Source organism: Moschus berezovskii, chromosome 11 (assembly GCF_049115385.1).
Source record: "Moschus berezovskii isolate FMDL1 chromosome 11, NW_MosBer_1.0, whole genome shotgun sequence".
Classification (NCBI taxonomy): Eukaryota; Metazoa; Chordata; class Mammalia; order Artiodactyla; family Moschidae; genus Moschus; species Moschus berezovskii.
The window spans coordinates 3,925,133-3,952,348 of record NC_142470.1 but is presented as its reverse complement, the minus strand read 5'-3'; the positions used below and the strand labels follow the sequence as shown (position 1 = coordinate 3,952,348).

Genomic DNA, 27,216 nt, shown 5'->3' with positions numbered 1-27,216 from the left:
CATTTCTCACTGGCCCATTATCTAAGGAATGACCTGAGGGTAACGTGCACAGAGGACACGCACATTCGTAGGTATGAAAAGGCAACCGGCTAGAAGGGTGCCTGACAAAACAGAGAACCAGCTACCTCTGGTGAGCACACGAAGAGGAACTCCTGCCTCCAGCCACCTGCCTCCTGTAGTTCCTAAGCAAGTGCAAAGTGCAGAGACCACAGCCCTGCACCCGAGCCTCACCTGTTGAGCTCCTTGCTGTGCACGTCCGCTCCCTGCTGTATCAGCCTGTCCAGCACTTCCATGGGGGAGGCGGAGGGCGTGAAGTCCTCCTCTGCACTTCCCTTTGCCTTCTTGAGCAGTTCCTCCGTCTTCTTGCTGACAAAATGATGGGCAGTCTTTGGCAAAGCCACCTCAAAAAGATGATCGTACGGGGGAGGCTGCCCACTGCCAAACCCCACTCCCCTCTGAGGTGGAATTTTACAGGGGCTGGGGGTGAGGATGCTGGCCTCCAGAGAGGCCTGGCGCTCCCTGTTCCCGGCAGGGCTCTCCCCGGTGCCTCCGCAGGGCAGGTCTATGGGCGTGAAGGCTTGCTTTGGTGTGTCAGGCCCCGACTTGTCCAGGGAGGAGTTTAAAGGCTCAGGGTTCGCACTGGTGCCCTGAGTGCTGGAGGAGGCTGAGAGGGTCTTCCGCGGGCAGCCCGGCAGACTGTCCCGGTAGAAGGGCGAGTCGAAGCCTCCTCGAGGAACCAGGGGCTCGGCATCAGCCGTCGTGATCTCAGACAGCTCTTTAGATATGGCCGCTGCAAGGAGGGAGGAGGGAAGAGACAGCACATCCGGGTCAGGCTGGGCAGTGTGGGGCTGTGTGCTGCCCTGTGCCACCCAGAGGGACCAGGCACAGGGCTCAGAACAAAACTCTCATCTCCCTCCCCCAAAGGAAGAAAAAGCAGGCAATCCTGTGCATGATGATACTAAGTCCCAGTTTTCGGGCAGAATGAGGGCTTTATCAACATGCAACATCTCACACAAGTCCAGAACCCTGCACACGTTACCTTCTTCTTTATCCTTCTCAATACTGTCTTCTTCAGAAGCGAGGTCTCCTAAAAACCCTGGAAGATCACTGAGAGTGACAGATCCCTTGCCTCCATGCAGCTCTTCTAAAGAGAAAACAAGACAGTCAAACATGCTGGAGACCCCCATCCCTGTGAGAACTGCTCACACTGTGACAGAACAGGCCCATCCTGGCTTTCCTGCTGAAGAAGACAGGGGGAGACACCTCTCTCTTCTGGAGCTCCCAGAGCCAAAAGGTTACAATGATCCAATGCAAGGTCCCACGGGAGACACAACTCCCCATTCTTTCTTAACATCGCAGAGAACAGATAAAGCCATAGTTTGATCAGCTCAAGACACAAGTACTTAGCAACTTTTACGGGATGCTATTGTGAGGTTGGCTTTTAGAATTAATTACATGTTTCATTATCTCTGGGCTTCAGTGTTTCGTGGTGCTCTGGAATTCCCATTTCCACACTGTAATCCAACCCATCCAGAGTCAAGCAAGGTCCACTGTTAGCCAGAGGCCTTACCTAATCCTCTGTCATTCGGAAGATGGGGTTGTCTGTGCAGACAGGGCCTTGCAGAGTCTGTTCTCTCTTCCTGAAAAGACAGGTACCATTTATATGTCACAAGGCAGAAAACTGTGTGCATGGTCTCTAATGCTAGAGAAATATCCTAAACTCCTCAAATTTTAGTATATTATAAAGGAGTTTAAAGTTTAACCCAGTAGTTCTCAAACTGGTGTCAGGACGCCTTTCTGTTCTTAAAAGTGACTACGAATCTCAAGGATTTTGTTTATATGGCTAAATCTATTGATAGTTACCACGCTAGAAACTAAAACAGAATTTTAAAAATATTAATTCACTTAACAAACCCATAATTTCCCTGGCGGTTCAACATTAGAACTCCATGCTTTTACTGTTGAGGAGGTGGGTTCAATCCCTGGTCGGGGAACTAAGATCCTACAAGCTGTGCAGCATGGCCAGAAAAATACCCAACCCAACACATGTAAACATAAATGACGTATTTCTATGAAACATAACTATATTTCCCAAACAAAGGTAAGTTCAGTGAGAAGGGTCAAGTGGTTTCACATTTCTGCAATCTCTTTCATATCTAGCTTAATGGAATGAGGCTGGGTTCTTATGGCTGCCTCTGCTCTGCTGGGTTACATGTTATTCTGGCTAAAGCGTAGGAAGAAAACTCTAGGCCCCCACGGAAAAGCAGTTATAAAAAGCAGAAAGATTTTTTAGATAACTGCAGAAAACCATCTTTGATGTTACTCCAAAACTTGACAAGGGTATTTCTTCTTCTAGGTTAGTACGGAGCAGAACCTGAAGCCATGGCAATTCACTCTTCACACTGTGTTAAGTAAGATCCACTGGTCTCCCTCGCCCCCAGAGGTATTATCTACATGTAGGTCTTTAACATCACACACAAGGCAGGCAGAACACTGGCTCACCAAGCTGTGCATATCTTCTAAGTGTTGAAACATTTCATTATATGATATCGAAAACTCTAAACTATCAACCAAGCCTCCCAAAACTTCTCAATCTCGTCATGAAAGACTAAGGGGCACTATCAAGCACTTGGTGGCAGATACCAGTTTTTTAATATTCTAATTGCACCTTTTTATCATGGGCAACAAAGACCGTCAGTTGTTTATCTTCAAGTGACAGACCCAGTTTGTCATCTAAGAAGCTAACTGCCTGCCTAATACTCAAGTCTGAGTAACCATGGTTTGTCGCCAGTTATTCTTTCAAATAACACTGCTGCTCCATAAAAGAGAGCAACTAGTTCAACTCTCAACTCAAATAATGTCACAAGTGCTTATGGAAACCACCACATGTTGCTATGCACTCAAACGGCTTTATGTCTACTTCTTATTTTATCACAAACAATATTAAACACGTGGTTCTTTCTGTAGAATACTCAATGTTGGCACTTTTTTTTTTTTTTAGTTGTTGCTTCTTTTCTTCTGCCAAACTGAAAGAATACATCAAGGAAGAAGAATGCAATGCCACCAGAAGAGTTCAATTTTGTACCAAGGGACCAGCCATCTTACCCACCACTGTTTCTATGCCACGAGTATAAACGCCAATGCAGAAAAAAGGGGCGAATGACCACATAAGAGTAACTATGAAAGTAGATTTGCCCTGGCAGAGTCTCTTAGAAGGTTTGGGGACCCTCAGGGTCAGCAGACCACATTCTATGAGAGCTGCTGACTGGTGTATTTTCAGTAGATCTGATTCAAACCCGTTACATTTTAGGTCAGACTTCTAACTGGCATAAAAGGTTTCCCAAAGTGAGGCTGGAAACAAGTCTCTGTGTGTGGCCGAGGGGACAGCAGACGCGCCCAGCAAACCTTTTTGGGGGCCGTGGCCTGCGGGAGTGAAAGGTGCACGCAGTCATCCGAATGGCAGGGTGGGGCTGGAGGAGGAGAGGTTGCAGGGGTTCCCAGAGGAGTTCCTTTCCCACCTGCCCCAAGACAAGAGCAGAGCACACACACAAACACAGTCAGTTTAATGATTAGGGAACTGCCACTTTCTTTCTTTCCCAGCCTAACTAGTACTCCGAAGAAAGCTGCTACACCTCACTTTCTGGAGAATCTGTATCAGTCTGTCTTTTTTTTTTTTAGGCTCACTTTAACTTCTGAAACTAGGTTTCCTACTGCAAGAGGCTCTCAAACTCTTAGATCTTAGAGGATACTGTTCCTTATCATAACAGGCAGGCCCGAAACAATCAGCAAAACCTAACCTAAGCCATACATACCAGTTGTACCAAAGACTTTACTGTAAGGGTGTGACAGATCAGGTGGGACATTTCCAGGAGAAGTTGGAGGAGTGGTCATCCCACAAACGGCAGATGGGCTCCAAAGAGTAGCCTAGGAAGTTAACAGGCAGGTCAGCAACGAGGAACAAACACCACCGCCTCCCGAGGAACAAGCCTGTGACCAACGATCATTTTAAATTTAGCCTTTCAACTGGGAAAAGGAATCTTACTAAAGCTTTATCAAGAGACATGTTGAATTTTCTAAGTCTAGACGCCAAGAGAAACCCAAGTGGCAACAGTTAACTTTCTCTGCAAACATGATGCATCCTTAAAACTAACTCCTGAAACAAGCAGTGAGAGATTTTCCCAACCGCAGGCTAAACCCTGACCCCGAAGGCCAGCTTCACCAGCAAGTAGAGAAGAAAGCAGGCATACTAGTTGACAGCGTACTTGTGGCGGCTCAGCTAATAGCCGTGTCGACGGGGAACTCAGAGTCTGAGGTAGCTGCCCTGGCGTGTTTAACGTCAGCCGAGAAGTAGAGTAGGGGGTAGAAGTAGCATTCCCTACAAGGGAAGGGAAAGAACACATGGGGTCAGCGTGGGGCTCCAGTCATTCTGACAAAGAACTATGGTCCTCGAGACCATTTGATAGCATTCAGTTACTTAAAAAGGCTGAGGGGACTCCTAATGACCATGGGTATAAAGTAGCATTAAAAAGGCTCTTTATAAGACCCTTTGGAAAAGGAAATGGCAACCCACTCCAGTATTCTTGCCTGGAAAATCCCATGGACAGAGGAGCTTGGGAGTTTATAGTCTATGGGTTCGCAGAGTCAGACATGACTGAGTGACTAACCCTTTATAATACTCTTTAGCAATAAAGTTCACTAAGTTTTGATGTCTCATTAAGCTTCAGAATAGCTTGAAAAAGCACAACTTGTATAACAATTTCAGCAGGTGCTACCTGTAGATAAGCCTAGACTTTTATTTAATCCAATTGTCCAGATTCATTCAAAACTGTGTCAGCGTGACAGCCCAGAGGGCCTCACTAAAGGCATGTGAAAAAGTAGAAGCTTCCTTTATAAGCAGGAGCCTACAAGTCATATCCTTCCATCCATTTTCTTTGTTAAGTGTTGAGGATACATCCCAACTCTGCTGACATACTATCAAGGTGGAGATCAAGGTCATAAGATAGTGAATTAAACTTAGGGAAGAAGTTTAATTCAGGAGAAAACGGAGACAAATTCAAATTTTAAGTATTTGGGAAACAGTTCCTAGGAGCTCAACTAAGTCTTACTGTAGGAAAAGAAACTAAAGTCAACAATAAATAATGGTTTCCAGAGACAAAATTGTAAAGAGATAAGTACCAAAGTCACTTTTTACCATAGCTATTCTGTGTGTCAACATAAGAGCTGGCGGAGACATCCGCTGAACGATGAGGAAAACGGGCTGAGATCTGGTGAGACACAGAATAGCCATCTTCATATGAGGCTTCCGTAGGGTCCAGAGAGATTTTGGCACATTCTATGACAACATCATGTGTTTCTAATCTCTTCCACCTGTAGAAGACAATCAAAGTCAAGAAATGCAAGTTATAATCCATTTAATCAAACCATCAAATACTTCAGAGTGCAGACTCAATGCCAGCCACTGAACTATGACCAGCAAAGAACAAGGCAGAACCACCCTAGCCCAAGTACGAATTAGCACTACGATAAAAGGAATTAGCCATTCATTTTACAAACCTATAGTGGTGGTGATTTAGTCGCTAGGTTATGTCCAGTTCTTGTGACCCCTTGGACTATAACCCACCAGGGTCCTCTGTCCATGAGACTTCTCAGGCAAGAATACTGGAGTGGGCTGCCATTTCCTTCTCTTCAGAATCTTCCCAACCCAGAGATTGAACCCAGGTCTCCTGCATTGCAGGAGGTCTCCAGTACTACAGGTGGAGTGAGCCATCAGGGAAGCCTTACAAACCTATACCCTATTTAAAATGGTTATATCAAGTTATCAGAAACTAATCTGAAACCAAAGTTTCAGCAACAATAGACCAGGCATAGCCTCAAAACAGAACATAGACTATGCAGAGCAGTCAGCAGGGGACTCTCCTTTGGAACAAAAGTAATCACAGAACAGGGGGACCTGGAAACTGCCAGGCAGCTGAGGCTGACTTAAAGTATCCCATCAAAGCCTCAGGATTCTAATCCATCCCCAGACCAGAAATACAGCTCAGCAAGTCTCAAACCTAGAGAAAGCCCATGAGGATATTTAAACAATTGTCTCAAGAGTCCTGCTGTGTGATCCAGAGTTCCATGTCTAAGAAATCAGCCTGTGGAAACAAACACATATCAAAATGGACAACAGTCAGCACAGCTTGTCACAGAAGAAAAGAAACAACCTAAGGTCCAACCAGAGAGACAGAGTCTACAGACAATTGCCCCACCATGGCAAAGCACACTTTTGGCAGATCCAAGACTGCCAGGAGTGGGAGAGGACACTGGCCACCAAGAGTGTGAAGGGACTTTCTGGGCTTTAGCTTCCAGCTACATTGTAGCCCTACCTCCAAACTTCCAGGCATCAGATTTCTGACGTCTGAATTTCTAGACATCAACTATTAACGTCCTTATGGCAGGTGAGCACTTAGGTCACTTCCACAGATCCCTTCCCCTTCTCCCCAGCGCTCTCAAAAGAGTACATCATTGTTCTGTTGTTTCTAAATTGATTTTGAACAATTCATGATAATGACTAGATCGGTACCACTGACAGCTGAGCCAGAGTATTCTGTAATATTTCCCTTCCTGTTCAATTTAGTTTCTCCTAGAGTTTAAATTTTTCTGTTTCTTTGCCTCAGTCTTCCATGTATCTAATACTAATCCTTCCTAAACTTGCTCTAACAGCTGGGGGAAAACGCCTAAAATAATTTTTATGTAACAAAATGCAAACCATCTACCGAGATTGTTCACCTGCTCCTGAAGAGCTGCCTGCCAGAGCCCTCCCTCTCCTACTGGTTGTTCTCAGCACTGCTATACAAGTTCTACCAAGACTCCCCTTGCCAAAGACCCTAAGTCAGGTCCCCCATTTCCTGGACTCTGTCTTCCTTGATCTTACTCTCATTTTGGTGAAGGACATGCTTCAGTGGTTCACTAAAGGGTACATGGGAGGTAAATTTGAGTCCGTGCATATCTAAAAATGTCTCTCATACTTGACAGGCAATCGGGCTGGGAATAAAATTCTAAGTTGAAAACCATTTTCTCTCCATTCTGAAGGTGTTTCAACAGCTAATCTCATTGTGATTTCTGATCCTGTTTTTTTCCCTGAAATTTCACAATACTGAGCTGGTAGCATTCTTTTTCGTTGACTGTGCTGGGAACTACATAAACCTCTTCAACCTGGAAACTCATGTCTTTCAATGCTATGATTGTATTTTCTCGTATCATTTGTACTTGTATTGGAAATTTTCTTCTATTATTTCTTTCACAATTTCTTCCCCCACCGAAGTTTTCTCCTCCCCTTTTTATTGGATGTTAGACTTTCTGGACTGATTATTTTAAATTTCTTTCATCTAACTCATCTCTATCCTTTGATTCTGCTAAGATATCCTCAAATACACCCTCCAATTCTTTTATCAAAACGTTTATTTTAGCTATAGTTTTAAATTTTCAACACTGCTTTCTTTAGTCTCTTGTGCAGCATCCCGAACTTTATATATGCACTGATGTCTCATCTCCACAGCTATTGTAGATGTTTTCTTTTGCTCTCTGCATTATCATTGTTTCTTTCTAGCTCCTCTACCTACTCTTTACATTGGTCTCTTGTCTCTGGTGCTAGAACCTTTCTTCACAGGCCAGATGACCCGCCTATCCAAAGTGAGTGAGGCTCTATAAGCTGAACCAGGAGACTTCCTAATTAACACAATAGACTGGACGTGTGCATCCAAGTGCACAATATCCCCAAACCCCACCAACGTTTGTTTCTTCTTAAATATAAACCTACAAGAAAGAGAAGAATGAGAAAACAGAGAACAGTACCACATGTTTTTGAAACCAGAAAGTCAAAGGGCAAGTAGTGACCAAATCCCAGAAAGCAAAATCCTAAGCTGCCAATGTTTCAAAGCTAAAAGTCAACCTGACTTATACTGGAGAATCCTTGAAAAGCAAAAGAACTTGTTTATACAAAGTATTTCTGAAACTGGAGATGAGTGACAAGTCAATGAGGGCAGCTAAAATCAGGAAGATGGGGTAAATGCTGCTTGAGCCCTGAGATCCCACTTGGCTCTCCGAAATCTGGACTCATCTCTGAAGAGGTTCAACAGAGCCAAGGGACTGAGGCACTCCAAAGAGAGGAGTTAAGTGAGCATGTACATTCTGAAGGCCAAGCCCACTCATCTCTCCCACCAAGCAGTCTCTACTCTCCAGGAGTAGCCCAACTCTTATAGATTAGAGATCAGAAGAACCGTTTCTCAAAAAGTCTGACCAACTCAAAAGGAAACCAATATTGACATCAGTATCTCCTACAGATGCTCAGAACAACCCACAAGGAAACACAAAGTCAATAAGCCCCATCCCTGTGAACAGAGGTTTTTAGTCCCCTCATCCAAATACAAGTACATCACCAGATCTTTGCACAGAGCCTCAAAATTAGTTTAGAGAAAACAGACTATGTAGGGAAAAAAAACTAAAACACACAAAAAAACCTCCCATCAATCTTATCAAAGACGTGAGACTGCATCCATGAAACGAAACAGGCTACAATTTTAAACAGTGGGAGCACCCAGAGAACTAAAAAGAGCTCTGAGGTACTGGACACATGGCAGGAATGAATACAGAAGGATTAAGAGCTAAAGACAATGAAATCTTTAGGAAGCAGGACGAGAGAGCAGAGAGAAAAAACAGGAGAGCAAAGAAAAGCAGAGAACCACTCCAGGAAGTCTCAATCAGAGCATGAAGAGTTCTAGAAAGAAAGAGATAGCAGAGGAAAAGAAATCAAGAACAATATAACTGCAGAAAATTTCCTAGCATTTAAAGATAAGAGCTTCCAGACTGAAAAGTAAGAACAGATTCATGTCAAGGGACATCACTATGAAGTTTCAGGGTATTCTGAGAGCAACGAGAAGACAGTAAACGCAGATGATCAGAAATAAGAATGTCTCTGGATTTCAACAGCAGCATTGGCGGCAAAGAGGCAATGATATAACACCTTCAAACTGCTGAATGAGAATGACTCCTGACCCAGAAATCTATACCCACAGAGAAAACAGCATCCTTTCTCTAAAATTCCATGAAAACAGGAGTGAACCCAGAAAGGCATGAGACAGAGGAGATGGGGGACGCGCACAGGTGAGAGGCACAGAGAAGCCACGAGCGTCAGATGGTGGCCATGCGTGAGGCACAGAAGACGGCTGCTGAGGTCAGGACGCATGCGCAGAGGCCGGTGTGCGCAGGCCCTCACTGAAGTTTCTGCTGCCACCGAACTGCCTTTCCAACACACGGACAGGGCATCTAGGTGGCCCAGATGACCCTGGCCTGGATAACTTGTTGGTACTTAGCTTGTCTTGATTAATGAACACACTAATGAAGTGCCTACTCTTGCTGGATTAGCTAAGGACACTCATCTCATCCCACAGGAGGATTCTTCTCTGACCTATACTTGGAAGCTGCCACAAGTGCACACAGAGCAGTCTCCTCCCTCTGCCCTATTTCGGCAGCACAAGTACCTGGCCCTCGTCATGGGTCTCACCAGATGCCCTGACTAGGGTAAGCCGTGTGTTCTTCCCTCTTGGTTCTTCCTCTTACCTCCTGGGAACCTTCATCTCATGGTGACAAGACTGCCTTTTCCAAGGCCAAACTTTGCTTCCTTTCAAAATGAAACAACACATATGGTCAAACCATCAAAGAGAGGACTTCCCTGGTGGCACAGTGGTTAAGAATTCGCCTGCCAACCACAGGGGACATGGGTTCAACCCCTGATCTGGGAAGATTCCATATGCCACGGAGCAACTTAAGCCTACGCGCCGAAACTACTGATGCCTTAGGCTCTAGAGCCCGTGTTCTGCAACAAGAGAAGCCACAATGATGAGAAGCCCACACACCGCAACGAAGAGTAGCCCCTGCTCGCTGCAACTAGAGAAAGCCTATGCAGAGCAACAAAGATGCAACGCAACCAAAAAATAAAATAAATAAAAATAAATACATTTTTAAGTAAGAGAATGATTAAAATGAAAGCGAGAACGGCAGTTGTCTCTGAGGTGAGACAGGAACAGGGACAAAGATGACTGCAACTGGAGAGGGTGCCGTCCCATTTTTAAGGTGGTGTCTACACAAGCATCCACACGTTACTGTAAGCTTTCCTGACACGCTCTCCAAGCTCCTCTACATGTATCCCACAGCAAGCTGCTCAGATAAAAGGTCTGTGGAGGGGAGGGAGGGCTTGTGGAGATCTGAGATTTGCTGAGGTGATCACGCAGTGAGTCATCTTTTTCAGGGGGAGATCCTCAAACGTCAATATCCGAGGACCACTTCTCCTCCAAAAGGCATCAACTCCCTGCCTGGGGAGCAGCCAGAGGGAAGCAAGGGAAGGCTAAGCCTCTCGCAGATCGGTGTGTAGGCTTTCACGTCACTCCCTTTTTTCTGGTCATGACTCAGCCCCACCTTCCACCATGCCTGGCGTTCTCAACTAAGGAGGCTGGCAGGTTCTACTTCTCCAGAGATAAAACTGGGCACTCCACCAGGCCCCATGGAGGACAGTAGTCACCTGGCTAAGCAGGATGGAGAAAGTGACCAGGGGAATCCCACCACTCCCAGACTTCCCACACTTGAAAACAAATGTGCTTCTTTTCAACCACACCCATCACCACCCGCCTTGCACGACCACAGACCACCGAGCTCCCAGCCCTCTGAGGTTCTGTGGGACAGGCACCTGCATTGCAACCTCTTCCTCTGTCAGTGAGGAGTACGTCTTAGACTCATGCACGCAAAATGCTTCACTGTGCAAGTCCTTTAAAATGAAATAAACAGAAAAACCTGTCTTCTCCAATAACACCTCAAATGGGACATCTCTGAGACCGCGTGTTCAATTTCTCAAGTGAGTCTCTGAAATTCTGTCACTAGTTCAGTTTCTATACCTTCGAGGGTCCAGTTCATGGTCCTTGGATCCAGTCACTAATTCCGGGTGAATTCGCACATGCTCCATCATTGGCTAAAAGAGTTTGGGTTGCCAAGTTATAAAAGGTTTAATTTCTGTTGTATTTCTACACAATAAAATGTTATTTGACAATACAAGGGAAAGAAGCACTGACACAGGCCACAGCATGGATGGGTCTTAAAACGTTGCATTAAGTGAAAGAAGCCATGAACAAAAAACCACATATTATCTGATTCCATAAGCATGAAATATTCAGGACAGGCAAGTCCTATAAAGGCAAATAATAGATTCATAGTTACCAGGGCTGAGGGCAGTGGGCAAGATGGGCAGAAGGTTGAATTTCTTTTCAAAATTTCCCTGACATTTAATACGAAACCTACAGGTGCAGCCCAACCCCACAGGACACTGAATGGCAAGCAAATGGGTGTCATGTACCTTGACCACCTCTTCAAAGGTCTCCAGGTTTTCCTTCATACTGTAGTGAGAACGTAGAAAGGAGACAAAGTTGCAAGGGTACATCCCGTACAGGCGATGGAAGAGCGCGTAGACGCTGGCGTGGAGGTGGACGACATAGACGTCTGTCACGTGGCCTAAAAAAGAAACCCACTGAGGGGGCTCCCAGGTGGACACGGGACACGTGTGTGCGGAACAGCCACGAGCGCAGGCTGCCAAGGAGACTCTCTGCGTGTGTGTGCTCCCACCTCGCTCCAAAGACAGTAAGTAAAGGAGAGCAGTGTTCTGAACCCAAATTTGAACCACCGGACACCACTGTCTGAGATCCACTGTGGCCTCTGGATAAACTCCCACCTACATGGAGTGACTCACGGAGGCCTGCACTGATCTAATCCCTGCTCTCCTCTCTAGGCAACCCCTGACAAGGACCCCAGAACTGTAACACTGAAGCACCTTTACAGGAAGACCCCCTGCAAGCTGTCATCATATGTCTCCATAGCCCGATTCAGTGCACACCTCAAAAACAGCACCAACTCACTCCCCTCTGCGCCCTGAGTGCCTTCACTGGGCTTGCTGCATAACACGTATTCATGTATTTGTGGAATAAATGTGTGAGAACCTTTTAAAATCAGTCTGTAGTCTTAGCTATGCAGATTTGCAACTAGAGAGTGAAAAGCTGCTATCTGAAATTAGCTTAAAGAGCTAAGAGTGGGAGAAATAGAAAATTTAATTCATCTAGCCTTATCCAGAAACCCTAGGGAAAATCCCAACGGTATACATAAAGCTCCTCTAGAACAAAGGACAGGCCACTCCTTTCTCCCCAAGAAGAGCCTACTAAACAAGTCGGCATCATACAGGCCTCGGGCTTGTTACTTAATGCGGTACAAGAAGCCACAGTGTTCCATTTCACAGGGCTTACACATTTCATTCTTTTGATATGAACATCTCATGCTGGGAGGACCAAAAGATCTCAAAGTTTACATGTTTACAGCTTCTGAATCATTTTGATAGAGCTGAACTACCTGTTGACGTAGAAACAAAATCCCCTTGTACTAAAAACTAGAAGATTAATTGGGACTAGCCGCGTTCTCTCCCCTCCTTCCACAATGATGACGGACGAAATCCTCTGAACCAGAAGCTTGTGCTCTGTCATACATACTAAGGGGAGGACAAACATGCCCCACAAACGCAATCCCACGCTGCTGCAACACAGGTTTAGGCTGTTTTTGAGTTTATTGAAAATCAGGAAGCTGTACCCACCACTCAGTTTCTCTGACAACTGATGCTCTTAAGCCAACAAAATAAGGACAGGATCTCAACAGTCATGCTTTTTTTTTTTTAACTTCTTGGCATGTGAGATCTAAGTTCCATGACCAGGGACTGAACTCACGCCCCTGACACTGGAAGCCTGCAGTCTTAGCCATTGGACCGCCAGGGAAGTCCCTGCCTTGCTTATTTGTGCCCTTGGTGAAAAATACCTGAGATATTCCCTCACCTGGCTGGTGACAACCAACCATTTCAGCTACAGGGTCCTACATGTCCTTCTCTTCCAGCACATGACCTGTTCATCATTCACAAAAGCACTCACCTGGTGTGGCATGACAGGTATAGGAGATCTTTACCTGGTTTCTTCAGGCACCATGACGAAAGACGGCCAAAAATATCAAAGAAATCGTGAAGGTGCTGTTTCCCCGACTGTGGAATCATTGGGAGCATGGTTATCAACACTAAGACTCCTGTTGTGAGGACAATGACGTCGGTGTCCATCTGCAGGAGGGAAGGTCAAGCGAGAAGAGACACCTGTCAGGTATGCAGCATCAGATCAGCACACTTAGAGGTTCTCAAGTTAGAACACCAGCACAGACTCAGCTTACCCCTTAGGATGCTGGGGGCACGATGCTGCAACAGACTCAACCACAAGCCACGGAGGACCAGCTCGACCAAGCTGAGTCTGTGGGGACCACACTGTTGGGGTTTAAACACGGCTCAGAAAATCCCAAACCCAGGCACTGTGGGTGCGCTATAAATAGCCCCTGGTGGGAAGCAGGAGTTGCTTTTGAACAAAACAAAGAAATGTTGCTATTCTTGTTCATTCAGCCAAATTATGAAGTACTTACTCTTTAAAAGTCAGTTAAAAAGACCCATATACATGGACAAGTCATTCTCTACTTCTAAAGGATCATAACAGAAGTATAACTTAATAAGAAATTAGTACAGCACTAACAAATCTTCTTAATGGCTCACCTTCACAGCAGTATTTAGAGACCAGCAAATAAAAAAGACACAGGGACCTCTGACCACGTCTTCAATTTAAACATCAAGTCATATTAAATTTAGACTAAATGAACTTAATAACCAATGAATAATAAATCAACTCAGACTAGCTGTAGCGGCTCACCTGATCCATAATTAAATTATGAATGTCTGCCAAGTAACTGGAATTCAGACTGAAGAAACAAGACATTAAACAAAAGACTACCATGCAGGTTAGAACATTCATTATTCCTCATACAAAAGGAACCTATGAGTCTGGAAATAAAGTTTGATATTTTTTAAAAATAAATATGAATTTATTTATTTGGTAGTGCCGGGACTCAATTGCAGCATGTGAGGCCTTTAGCTGCAGCATGTAGGATTTTCAGCTGTGCCAAGAGAACTCTTAGCTGTGGCATGTGGGTGGGATCTAGTCCCCCAACCAGGGTCTGGACCCGGGCCCCCCGCATTGGGAGCATGGAGTCCCAGCCACTGGACCACCAGGCAAGTACCTGGAAATAAAGTTTTAAATAGATTTAGTTTTTACATCAAGCACCAAGCCATCTGTTATGGTAGATATCTAATAGGAAAAACATAAAATACTGATAGGAGAATCAAGAATCTGTAATGAGTTCTGACTAAAAAAAACCAAAAACACTAACAAAACATCCTAACTGAAAGTTTGGGTTAACAGTTTGTAAGTAATTTTCAAGACTTACTCTTTTGGAAAAAGTTAAGTATCCTTCAATCTGAACTAAACAGTGTGCCTCAAAATCAGATTATATTCTCATCAATCCATTCATCAAAAAAATTAAGCTGTCGAAGTGGCTCCTGCTTTTCCTTAACATTAAATGCACATCATTATGACGCCCTACCACCATGACTCCCTGAGACCCACCTCTAGGGAGGATAAACAGCTGCCCTTTGCTGGCACAGACAAAAATCAACTTGCACGGTGCTGTGTCAGATGCCTTCAAAGGTGTGGCCATCCTGGAACAAACACTACTGGACATCCTCATGTCTCTGGGAGGTACGGGCAGCTCACATTACCCACATTTCCCTATTTTACAGTTAGGAAACAAGTTCAGGAACTAAAACAGATTAAACAAATACCCTAAGTATTTCAGTAAGCCATGGTCAAAACTAAAACCATAAGGTTCTACTTAGGTTTTGACTGTAGAAAAGCGCACTAAGCTGAGTGCAAAAAAAGCAGAATGCAGCCTGGTAAGGCTTCTACCAAAAAACCTCAGTTACAGCTGCAACCAGAACCTGCTCCTCAATAGTTAAAAGTCTTAGCCATTTTGCTACTAGCTAAAAGAAATAGGAATTCCCCCAAGACAAACCAGTACACTTCTAACTGAGGAAAGGCTCAACAATGATGAAATTAAAGAGGGTTGGGATAGAATATTGTTGAACCAATCTGACCAAAAAGTGACCATATTTGCTTGGACCACACATAATTGCACTAGACACAGTGATGCACTCAGAGTTTACTAAGTACCAAGTTTGAACTGTGTTACATTACAAGAACCACCAAATGCCTAGAAGTTTTAAAACTCTCAAAGTTAAAATCTAGCTGGCTTATTTTAAGGTACTCAGAATTTCAGAAATTATATGATGAAGCTGTTTCGTGCAAATCCTTACAAACATCGTACCTTGAGACATTTTAGTAGAGAAGGCAAAAGAGGTGCTTGAGAGAGCTTATGCTTCCACGATGGCTGCAGCCTCACGACGTGGCCCAGTAGCAAGAGGGCTGATAACCGAGAGGTGGCCTTGCCCACGTATTCATTCATTTTGTCCAAGAGGTGCTGAACATGCACAAGAACAAGAGAAATGATCTCAATAAAGCTGGGGAAAGTCAAGGGACCCCAGGGAAACACTCATGTGAATGCATGAAGTACACATGAGGAGAGGCAGCAGTGACGAACTCCAGTCTCTCGAGTCATCACTTGGATGTAAAAAACGGTCATGCAGGTAAAGAGATCAAACTCAAGGTTTCCTTAAAGCCATGAAAACAAACACACTGTTCTGTTGCATGAGTCCTAAGAGAGGGCAGCCAGTTTGCAACTCCTGAAAAAGAATTCCCACAATACAGGTCTGTAAGCGGAAAGGAGACCTGTAAGCGGGAAGTATGCCCTCTTTCTGAAATACAAATAGGCCACTTCTTAGAATAACCAGTGTTCTAATAAGCCTCTATTAAGTGGAGGCTGCTGAAGCTTTAGGGAATCCTGCTGGAAGCAGCTACTTACTGCTACCAGGGCCTTGCCTCCATGGTTTGGCCCCAGATATAACTCAGATGGCAGTAGAAGTTAAAATTCAGCCCAGAGTGGAAAACAAAACAAACGAAAAAAAACCACCCAAAATGTCCTGTAAAAGGCAGACAATGGCAAGGCCTTCAAATCCCAGTTAAGTAAATCACCAGTACACACAAACTCAAGATAAATAAAAATGTGTGATTTTGTTAGCTATTTACCATCAACAAAAATAAAAGCAAAAACAAAACATAAAGGAGCCTTCCAAGTGCCTGGTGCTTGGAAAGAGCTATAGGCAATTAGCCCCATGAGGTACCCACACTTACAGCTTTTGCCATATGGATTAAAGTCTACAAATCCTACTCAGAGCACGTGTTTAAAGATGGGTACCTTATGGATGATCGTCACTATACAATTATAGCTTAGGATCACAGGATTTCTTCTGAGAGCAAGATCTTTGAAGGCCTCTGAAATACGTTGTATTTTGAACCCTTTTCAGGAAACAAAAGTCCTGACGGTGATTCGCATGTGTAGTTACACCCTGGGAGCAGTGTCCTCAGTGGCACACGGCACTGGAAGGCGCGAGCTATAAAGAGACCGGGCACTGGGGCTGCACAGACACAGTCACGGCCTCGGAGAAAGTGCATCAGATCTCCACCATTCAGCAGGTACCTTATCATGGGGCTCTTGCAAGGTCGTCAGGATGTGCAATACAGGCTGAGAGCTGGTTTCCAGGTAATAATCCACCAAGGTGTTCACAAGCATTGGACCACGGTCTAAAGGAAGAAAAGGACTGTTTATAACAGTTATTTCCTCTAACATTCTAAACTTACCTCAAATGTTAATAGTTGCCAGTAACAAAATCCAGAGAATGTTTCCTTGTACACTACCCAAACCTACATCAAGCGTTGTATTTCTGCTTTCTAAAATGAGTTTAGGTTTAACAACAGGATAATATCAAGTTTATATGCCTAAGTAGCCATAGTTCAGTTCAGTCACGCAGTCATGTCTGACTCATTGCGACCCCATGGACTGCAGCAGGCCAGGCTTCCCTGTCCATCACCAACACCCCGAGCTTGCTCAGACTTATGTCCAGTCGGTGATGCCATCCAACCATCTCATCTTCTGTCACCCCCTTCTCCTCCTGCCTTCAATCTTTCCCAGCATCAAGGTCTTTTCCAATTCTTCACATTAAGTGGCCAAAGTACCGAGCTTCAGCTTCAACATCAGTCCTTCTAATGAATATTCAGGATTGATTTTCTTTAGGACTGACTGGTTTAATCACCTTGAAGTCCAAGGGACTCTCAAGAGTCTCTTCCAGCACCACAGTTCAAAAGCATCAATTCTTCGGTGCTCAGCTTTCTTTATGGTCCAACTCTCACATCCATACATGACTACTGGAAAAATCATAGCTTTGACTATATGGACCTTTGCTGGTAAAGTAATGTCTCTGCTTTTCAATATGCTGTGTAGGTTGGTCATAGCTTTTCTTCCAAGGAGCAAGCGTCTTTTAATTTCATGGCTGCAGTCACCAACTGCAGTGATTTTGGATCCCAAGAAAATAAAGTCTGTCATTGTTTCCAATGTTTCCCCACCTATTTGCCATGAAGTGATGGGAATCAGTGAACTAAAATGGACCAGAATGTGTGAATTTAATTCAAATGACCATTATATCTACTACTGTGGGCAAGAATCCCTTAGAAGAAATGGAGTAGCCATCATGGTCAATGAGAGAGTCCACAATGCAGTGTCTGGATGCGGTTTCAAAAATGACAGAATGATCTCTGTTTGTTTCCAAGGCAAACCACTCAACATCACAGTAATTCAAGTCTACGTCCCAACCACTAATGCCAAAGAAGCTGAAGTTGAACGGTTCTATGAAGACCTATAAGACCTTCTAGAACTAACACCCAAAAAAATGTCTTTTTCATGACAGGGGACTGGAACGCAAAAGCAGGAAGTCAAGAGATACCTGGAGTAACAGGCACGTTTGGCATTGGAGTACAAAATGAAGCAGGGCAAAGGAAAACAGAGTTTTGACAAGAGAACGCACTGGTCACAGCAAACACCCTCTTTCAACAACACAAGAGAAGACTCTACACATGGACGTCACCAGATGGCCAACACCGAAATCAGACTGATTATATTCTTTGCAGCCAAAGATGAAGATGCTCTATACAGTGCGCAAAAATAAGACTGGGAGCTGACTGTGGCTCAGATCATGAACTTATTGCCAAATTCAGACTTAAATGGAAGAAAGTAGGAAAACCACTAGACCATTCAGGTATGACCTAAATCAAATCCCTTATGATTATACAGTGGAAATGACAAACAGATTAAAGGGATTAGATCTGATACAGTGCCTGAAGAACTATGAACACAGATTTGTAACACTGTATAGGAGGCAGTGATCAAAACCAACTCTAAGAAGAAGAAATGGAAAAAGGCAAAATGGTTGTCTGAGGAGGCCTTACAAATAGCTATGAAAAGAAGGGAAGCGAAAGGCAAAGGAGAAAAGGATAGATATACCCATTTGAATGCTGAGTTCCAAAGAATAGCAAGGAGGGATAAGAAAGCCTTCCTCAGTAATTAATGCAAAGAAATAGAGGAAAACAATAGAATCAGAAAGACTAGAGATCTTTTCAAGAAAATTAGAGATACCACGGGAACATTTCATGCAAAGACGGACACAATAAAGGACAGAAACAGTATGGAACTAACAGAAGCAGAAGATATTAAGAAGAGGTGGCAAGAATACACAGAAGAACTATACAGAAAAGATCTTAATGACCCCATAACCAAGATGATGTCATCACTCACTTAGAACCAGACATCCTTGAGGTGCGAAGTCAAGTGCGCCTTAGGAAGCATCACTACAAACAAAGCTAGTGGAGGTGATGGAACTCCAGCTGAGCTATTTCAAATCCTAAAAAATGATGCTGTGAAAGTGCTGCACTCAACATGCCAGCAAATTTGGAAAACTCAGAAGTGGCCACAGGACTGGAAAAGGTCAGTTTTCATTCCAATCGCAAAGAAAGGCAATGCCAAAGAATGTTCGAACTACCACACAATTGCATGCATCTCACATGTTAGTACAGAGAAGGCAATGGCACGTTGCTCCAGTACTCTTGCCTGGAGAACCCCAAGGACGGAGGAGCTTGGTAGGCTGCAGTCCATGGGGTCGCTAGGAGTCAGACATGAGTGAGCGACTTCACTTTCACGCATTGGAGAAGGAAGTGGCAACCCACTCCAGTGTTCTTGCCTGGAGAATGCCACAGCCAGGGGAGCCTGGTGGGCTGCCGTCTATGGGGTCGCACAGAGTCAGCCTCGACTGAAGCAACTTAGCAGCAGCAGCACACGTTAGTAATGCTCAAAGTTCTCCAAGCCAGGCTTCAGTAGTACGTGAACAGACAACTCCCAGATGTTCAAGCTGGATTTAGAAAAGGCAGAGGTACCAGAGATCAAATTGCCAATATCCACTGGATCATAAAAAAAAAAGCAACAGAATTCCAGAAAAACATCTACTTCTGCTTCACTGACTACATTAAAGCCTTTGACTTTGTGGACCACAACAAACTGTGAAAAGTAGCCTTAAGAGCACACGAAACACTGTCTCCTTTTTTAAACTGTTCTAGTGACAAAAATAATTCATGCCTATTGTTAATAACTCAGATTATATGAAAGTGAATAAAACACAAGTGACAGTTTTCCTCGCCACTGGCCTCGTTTGGTTCATGTCCTTTCAAAACTTTTCATCCTGGTAGAATCACCCACACACAGCCCCCACATCCATACATCCACAGTCTGTGTATATGTATGTCTTTTCCACTCAGCAAGGTGTTGTGGAAGGTTTCTCCCTTCTTCCTGCTATCACAACACCTTCCACAATAGCACCGATGACCTGCTTCCTTCTCTGTACCAAGCTCTGAGCTCTCCTCATGGCTCTACTGTTAATGCAGTCATCCACCTACTGAAGGATACTTCGGTTTTTCCAAGGTTTTGTTACATTTCATTCAAGTGAATGAAACATGGATTCTTATAGGTGGACCAAATGGTATGTGCTTTTAATTAATGACAGATATTCCAAAAGGGGTAAATTCCCATGTATTCATTCTCCTGCTAACAATGCCCATTTATATGACCAATATTTGATTTCTGCCAATCTGGTAAGCAAAAAAAGGATACTGTTTAAACTTATATTTCTATGATTAAAAAGAGGTTCTAGGTGGCTCAGTGGTAAAGAATCTGCCTGCCAACGCAGGAGACACAGGAGACGCAGGTTCAATCCCTGGGTCAGGAAGATACCCTGGAGGAGGAAATGACAACCCACTCCAGTATTCCTGTCTAGAAAAATTCCATGGACAGAAGAGCCTGGTGGGCTGCAGAGTCAGACACAACTGGGCATGCACGAAAGCATGTTTCATGTTAAAAATGACATATGATTTACAGATGAAATGATGTATCTGGGGTTTGTTTTAAAATACCTATGCGGTGGGAAGTCAGGGAGGTTCACCGAAACAGTAAAGGCTGGGCACGTGGGGTTCCTTATGTGATTCTTACTTCTATGTTTGTGAGTTTATGTGAAGGGATTCCCAGGTGGCTCTGTGGTAAAAATCTGCCTTCCAATGCAGAAGACGCGAGTTCGACCCCTGGGTCAGGAAGATCCCCTGAAGTAGCAAATGGCAACCCACTCCAGTATTCCTGCCTGGGAAAGTCCATGGACAGAGGAGTTCTGGCAGACTACAGTCCATGGGGTTGCAAAGAGCTGGATACAACTAAGCGCCTTAGCACGTGTATAGTGCACAGCCTGTGAATAGTTCCATAACCAAAAGCTGAACACACATATAGAATGAATCCATCTACGTACGCTTTTTCTTGGTGGCTTTAAAGACCCTCTTTAGAAGATGACGTAGCTAACCAGGGTAGGATCTGGCTTACCAGAATTGAGATTCTCTTTAAAGACAGCTGTTACGTCGTCACGCACACTCAGCAGGGGGGAGTCCAGCATGGAGAGGAGCTCCCCAATACTGGCTTGCTGGGCCATTATCTGACACAAATGTGCTCTGCTGGTTCAGGATGTGCATTAAAGACTTCGAAGGTTCTTCATTGGTGCCACTACCAGACTGAAAAATAGAAGAGGAAAGCTGTGATAAAATGGCCCCATTTTTCCCCACAAAAACCTACTTGCCAGACAATCTGAGCATATATTCAAAGCAGCGTTTGTCCGGAACACTGTTGATAAAAGAAGCTAAAGTGTGTAAATGATGGTGTTCTTGACAAATTCATAAAGAGGAGTTCTAGGCAATGCAACAGACAGAAACCTAATTATTAAAAAAAAAAAAGACACCAGTTGGAATCATCCTAGCAACTTAGTAACAGGACTAAATCGAAGTTTTATTAACTATTGCTGATTCTACCTTGGGTTTAGGCATCAAATCACTGATCCAAAGAGAAGATGAACCATTTTCAGAAGAACTGAAAGAACGCTACCTTCTTGATAATCCCATCAGTGTCTAGAAGACAGTATGGCCAGTTAGGTTACAAGTGTAGGAGTTAGAAACCTGATTTCAACCAGGGATGGTTCCTCTGTTTTCAGTTTATGCCCCTCATTCCAGACACCAACCCCATACTCCAATGCAGCTGGTTACAGCCAAGTGGGTGTGAATGAACAGGGGCATCAGGGCAAACCCTGCACCATCAAATACTCAGTCCTTCATGGCAGTGGAGCAAACACTTTATATATAAAAAAGCAGCTCACTCTCCACATGTCACTAGACACACTTGCAACCATTCATTTCTCCCCACTATGGTTTTTAAAGCTGTATTTGTAAAAACAGCTACCATTTCTTAGACAGGCACTGCATACCCTTCGCAAACATCATCAAATATACTCCATATGTAACTACAGTATGATTGGTTTGTTTATCCCCCGTTTTACAGGGAGAGGAACAGAGATCAAGCTATTTGCTTAGTGTCACAAAGCTGCTGCTGCTGCTAAATCGCTTCAGTCATGTCCGACTCTGTGCGACCCTGTAGACGGCAGCCGACCAGGCTCCACCGTCCCTGGGATTCTCCAGGCAAGAACACTGGAGTGGGTTGCCATTTCCTTCTCCAATGTGTGAAAGTGAAAAGTGAAAGTGAAGTCGCTCAGTCTTGTCCGGCTCTTCACGACCCCATGGACTGCAGCCCACCAGGCTCCTCCGTCCATGGCAGGGGGCAAAACCGGAAGAACTGAAATTTGACTCCAAATGTACTTCACTCAAAGCCCTAAGTCCATAAACATGACATTAAACTAACTCGTGGTTCTAATCATCACAGTGACTGTAAGGCAGGCAGATATTATCTTTATTTTACAAATCAGAGTATGGATACTCAAAAAGGATAAATAATTCTGCCAAGGTCCCACAGTAAAGCAGAACGTAGGTGGCTCAGCTCTCAGACCAACAACTGTATATGGCACTTGCAGCCACATTAAAACATACTCTTAATTTGTATTTGCTTATCTTTGAATAAGCTAAAGTCACAGTTCTGGAACTCGTGGTCCAGTGACTAAGACTCTGTGCTCCCAAAGCAGGGGGCAAAGGTTTAATCACTGGTCAGGGAACTAGACACCACAAGCTACAGCTAAAGATCCTGCATGCTGCAACTAAGACCCAGCATGGTCAACTAAATATTAATACATAAATAAAAATACATACTTAAAAAAAGGAACTGTTCTCAGGCTTCAGTATGTGTTAAAATCACCTGAGATCTAACTTTCTGGGCCCATTTTGGAACTGAATTGTGGACTCAGGAATCTTCATTTTAATAAGCACTCCAGAATAATTCTTTTAAGGGTAAATAAGCCCCATTTGAGAAACACCACACTAAGGAAAAACTCTGCTAATGAAGAGTTAAGCTCCTCCTATTAGAATGCCAAATTTAGACGCGAGAGACGCCCGGCTCCCGGCGGCGCAGACGCGAGAGACGCCCGGCTCCCGGCGCAACCGACCACGTGCAGAATCGTGGCTGAGAGGAGCTGCCCCGCGCCCAGAGTTAGGGCGGTGGCCGAGAGGAGCTGTACCACGTCCAGGAGGCGGTGGCTGCTTGGGCACCGGAGGGCCGGGAGGAGCTGATCCACATTCAAAGCAGGAGGGGCGGCCTTGAGGAGATACCCCTCGTCCAAGGTAAGCTGCAGCGGCTGCGCCTTGCTGGAGCAGCTGGGAAGAGATACTCCACGACCAAGTGGAATATAAGAATCCAGTGTTCTGGGGAGGAAGGAACAAGACGGCGAGACCACTTTCTTCCCCACAAATTCATCAGAAGAACATTTGAACGTGGAGTAAAGTCCACAAAACAACTTCTGAATACTGGCAGAGGACATCAGGCTCCCAGAAAAGTAGCCCATTGTCTTCTAAAGGAAAGAGAAGAAATCCAGCTCCACCCACCAGAATACTGACACATGCTTCCCTAACCAGGGAACCCGGACAAGTCACCTGTCCAACCCCACACACAGCGAAGAAACTACATAATAAAGAGAACTCCACAAACTGCAAGAAGAGGGAAAGGACACCCCAAGCAAAGCAATATAAGCAAGATGAAGAGGCAGAGAAATACCCAGCAAGTAAAGGAACAAGATAATTGCCCACCAACACAAACAAAAGAAGAAGATATAGGGAATCTACCTGATAAAGAATTTCGAATTTTGATGGTGAAAATGATTCAAAATCTTGAAAGTAAAATGGAGTTACAGATAAATAACCTGGAGAAAAGGATTGAGAAGATGGAAGAAAGATTTAATAAGGACTTAGAGGAAATAAAAAAGAGTCAATATACAATGAATAATGCAATAGATGAGATCAGAAACACTCTGGAGGGAACAAACAGTAGAATAACAGAGGCAGAAGACAGGATAAGCGAACTAGAAGATAGAATTGTAGAAATAAATGAAACAGAGAGGAAAAAAGAAAAACGAATTAAAAGAAAGGAGGACAAAATTAGAGACCTCTGGGACAATGTTAAACGCTCCAACATTCGAATCATAGGAGTCCCAGAAGAAGAAGACAAAAAGAAAGACCATGAGAGAATACTTGAGGAGATAATAGTTGAAAACTTCCCTAAAATAGGGAAAGAAATAATCACCCAAGTCCAAGAAATCCAGAGAGTCCCCAACAGGATAAACCCAAGGCGAAATACTCCAAGACACATATTAATCAAATTAACAAAGATCAAACACAAAGAACAAATATTAAAAGCAGCAAGGGAAAAGCAGCAAATAACACTCAAGGGGATTCCCATAAGGATAACAGCTGATCTTTCAACAGAGACTCTTCAGGCCAGAAGGGAGTGGCAAGATATACTTAAAGTGATGAAAGAAAATAACCTACAGCCCAGATTACTATACCCAGCAAGGATCTCATTCAAATATGAAGGAGAAATCAAAAGCTTTACAGACAAGCAAAAGCTGAGGGAATTCAGCATCACCAAACCAGCTCTCCAACAAATGCTAAAGGATCTTCTATAGACAGGAATCACAGAAAGAGTGTATAAACTTGAACCCAAAGCAATAAAGAAAATGGCTACGGGATCCTACTTTTCAATAATTACCTTAAATGTAAATGGGTTGAACGCCCCAACCAAAAGACAAAGGCTGGCTGAATGGATACAAAAACAAAACCCCCATATATGTTGTCTACAAGAGACCCACCTCAAAACGAGGGACGCATACAGACTGAAAGTGAAGGGCTGGAAAAAGATAGTCCATGCAAATAGAGACCAAAAGAAAGCAGGAGTAGCAATACTCATATCAGATAAAATAGACTTTAAAACAAAGGCTGTGAAACGAGACAAAGAAGGAAACTACATAATGATCAAAGGATCAATCCAAGAAGAAGATATAACAATTATAAATATTTATGCACCTAACATAGGAGCACCGCAATATGTAAGACAATTACTAACAAGTATGAAAGGGGAAATTAACAATAACACAATAATAGTGGGAGATTTTAACACCCCACTTACATCTATGGATAGATCAACTAAACAGAAAATTAACAAGGAAACACAATCTTTAAATGATATAATAGAAGAGTTAGACCTAATAGATATCTATAGGACATTTCACCCCAAAACAATGAATTTCACCTTTTTCTCAAGCGCACACGGAACCTTTTCCAGGATAGATCACATCCTGGGACATAAATCTAGCCTTGGTAAATTCAAAAAAACTGAAATCATTCCAAGCATCTTTTCTGACCACAATGCAGTAAGATTAGATCTCAATTACAGGAGAATAACTGTTAAAAGTGCCAACATATGGAGACTGAACAACACGCTGCTGAATAATGAACTAATCATAGAAGAAATCAAAAGAGACATCAAAATATGCATAGAAATGAATGAAAATGAAAACACAACAACCCAAAACCTCTGGGACACTGTAAAAGCAGTGCTAAGGGGGAAGTTCATAACAATACAGGCATACCTCAAGAAACAAGAAAAAAGTCAACTAAATAACCTAACTCTACATCTAAAGCAACTAGAAAAGGAAGAAATGAAGAACCCCAGGGTCAGTAGAAGGAAAGAAATCATAAAAATTAGGGCAGAGATAAATGCAAAAGAAACAAAAGAGACCATAGCAAAAATCAACAAAGCCAAAAGCTGGTTCTTTGAGAAGGTGAATAAAATTGACAAACCACTAGCCAGACCCATCAAGAAACAAAGGGAGAAGAACCAAATCAATAAAATTAGAAATGAAAATGGAGAGATCACAACTGACAACACAGAAATACAAAGGATTATTAGAGAATACTATCAGCAATTATATGGCAATAAAATGAATAACCTGGAAGAAATGGACAAATTCCTAGAAAAGTACAACTTTCCAAAACTGAACCAGGAAGAAATAGAAAATCTGAACAAACCCATCACAAGCACGGAAATTGAAACTGTAATCAAAAATCTCCCAGTAAACAAAAGCCCAGGTCCAGACGGCTTCACAGCTGAATTCTACCAAAAATTTAGAGAAGAGCTAACACCTATTCTACTCAAACTCTTCCAGAAAATAGCTGAGGAAGGGAAACTTCCAAATTCATTCTATGAGGCCACCATCACCCTAATCCCAAAACCTGGTAAAGACCCCACAAAAAAAGAAAACTATAGGCCAATATCACTGATGAACATAGATGCAAAAATCCTTAACAAAATTCTAGCAATCAGAATCCAACAACACATTAAGAAGATCATACATCATGACCAAGTGGGCTTTATCCCAGGAATGCAAGGATTCTTCAATATACGCAAATCAATCAACGTAATACACCACATTAACAAACTGAAAAATAAAAATCATATGATTATCTCAATAGATGCAGAGAAAGCCTTCGACAAAATTCAACATCCATTTTTGATAAAAACTCTCCAGAAAGTGGGAATTGAAGGGACATACCTCAACATAATAAAAGCTATATATGACAAACCCACAGCAAACATTATCCTCAATGGTGAAAAACTGAAAGCATTTCCCCTAAAGTCAGGAACAAGACAAGGGTGCCCACTCTCACCACTACTATTCAACATAGTTCTGGAAGTTTTGGCCACAGCAATCAGAGCAGAAAAAGACATAAAAGGAATACAAATTGGAAAAGAAGAAGTAAAGCTTTCACTGTTCGCTGATGACATGATCCTCTACACAGAAAACCCTAAAGACTCTACCAGAAAACTACTAGAGCTAATCAATGATTACAGCAAAGTTGCAGGATATAAAATCAACACACAGAAATCCCTTGCATTCCTATACACTAATAATGAGAAAATAGAAAGAGAAATTAAGGAAACTATTCCATTCACTGTTGCAATGAAAACAATTAAATACTTAGGAATATATCTACCTAAGGAAACAAAAGACTTGTACATAGAAAACTATAAAACACTAGTGAAAGTAATCAAAGAGGACATGAATAGATGGAGAAATATACCGTGTTCGTGGATTGGAAGAATAAATATTGTAAAAATGAGTATACTACCCAAAGTAATTTATACATTCAATGCAATCCCTATCAAGCTACCAACAATATTTTTCACAGAACTAGAACAAATAATCTCACAATTTGTATGGAAATACAAAAAACCTCGAATAGCCAAAGCAATCTTGAGGAAGAAGAATGGAACTGGGGGAATTAACCTGCCGGACTTCAGGCTCTATTACAAAGCCACAGTCATCAAGACAGTATGGTACTGGCATAAAGACAGAAATATAGATCAATGGAACAAAATAGAAAGCCCAGAGATAAACCCACGCTCCTATGGACACCTTATCTTCGACAAAGG

General features: G+C 43.3%; 1 protein-coding gene across 7 annotated transcripts in view; it reads right to left on the bottom strand.

Annotated features, from left to right (window-relative positions):
* TSC1 (TSC complex subunit 1) overlaps positions 1–27,216 on the bottom strand; it is a 58,902-nt gene that overhangs the window by 15,966 nt on the left and 15,720 nt on the right. For 5 of the 7 annotated variants that reach the window (XM_055399435.2, XM_055399432.2, XM_055399431.2 and 2 more), the window contains 13 exons: positions 20,845–21,029; positions 16,579–16,682; positions 15,310–15,462; positions 13,024–13,168; positions 11,384–11,538; positions 10,929–11,002; positions 5,192–5,367; positions 4,248–4,375; positions 3,813–3,924; positions 3,406–3,518; positions 1,571–1,640; positions 1,040–1,144; positions 232–790 (listed from right to left, as the gene is read on the bottom strand). In XM_055399435.2, the coding sequence (XP_055255410.2) occupies positions 232–790; positions 1,040–1,144; positions 1,571–1,640; positions 3,406–3,518; positions 3,813–3,924; positions 4,248–4,375; positions 5,192–5,367; positions 10,929–11,002; positions 11,384–11,538; positions 13,024–13,168; positions 15,310–15,462; positions 16,579–16,682; positions 20,845–20,950 (2,000 nt within the window). In that variant the 5' untranslated portion in view covers positions 20,951–21,029. The remainder of the gene's footprint in view (positions 1–231; positions 791–1,039; positions 1,145–1,570; positions 1,641–3,405; positions 3,519–3,812; positions 3,925–4,247; positions 4,376–5,191; positions 5,368–10,928; positions 11,003–11,383; positions 11,539–13,023; positions 13,169–15,309; positions 15,463–16,578; positions 16,683–20,844; positions 21,030–27,216) is intronic. The other 2 variants (XM_055399436.2, XM_055399433.2) reach the window with 1 other exon arrangement.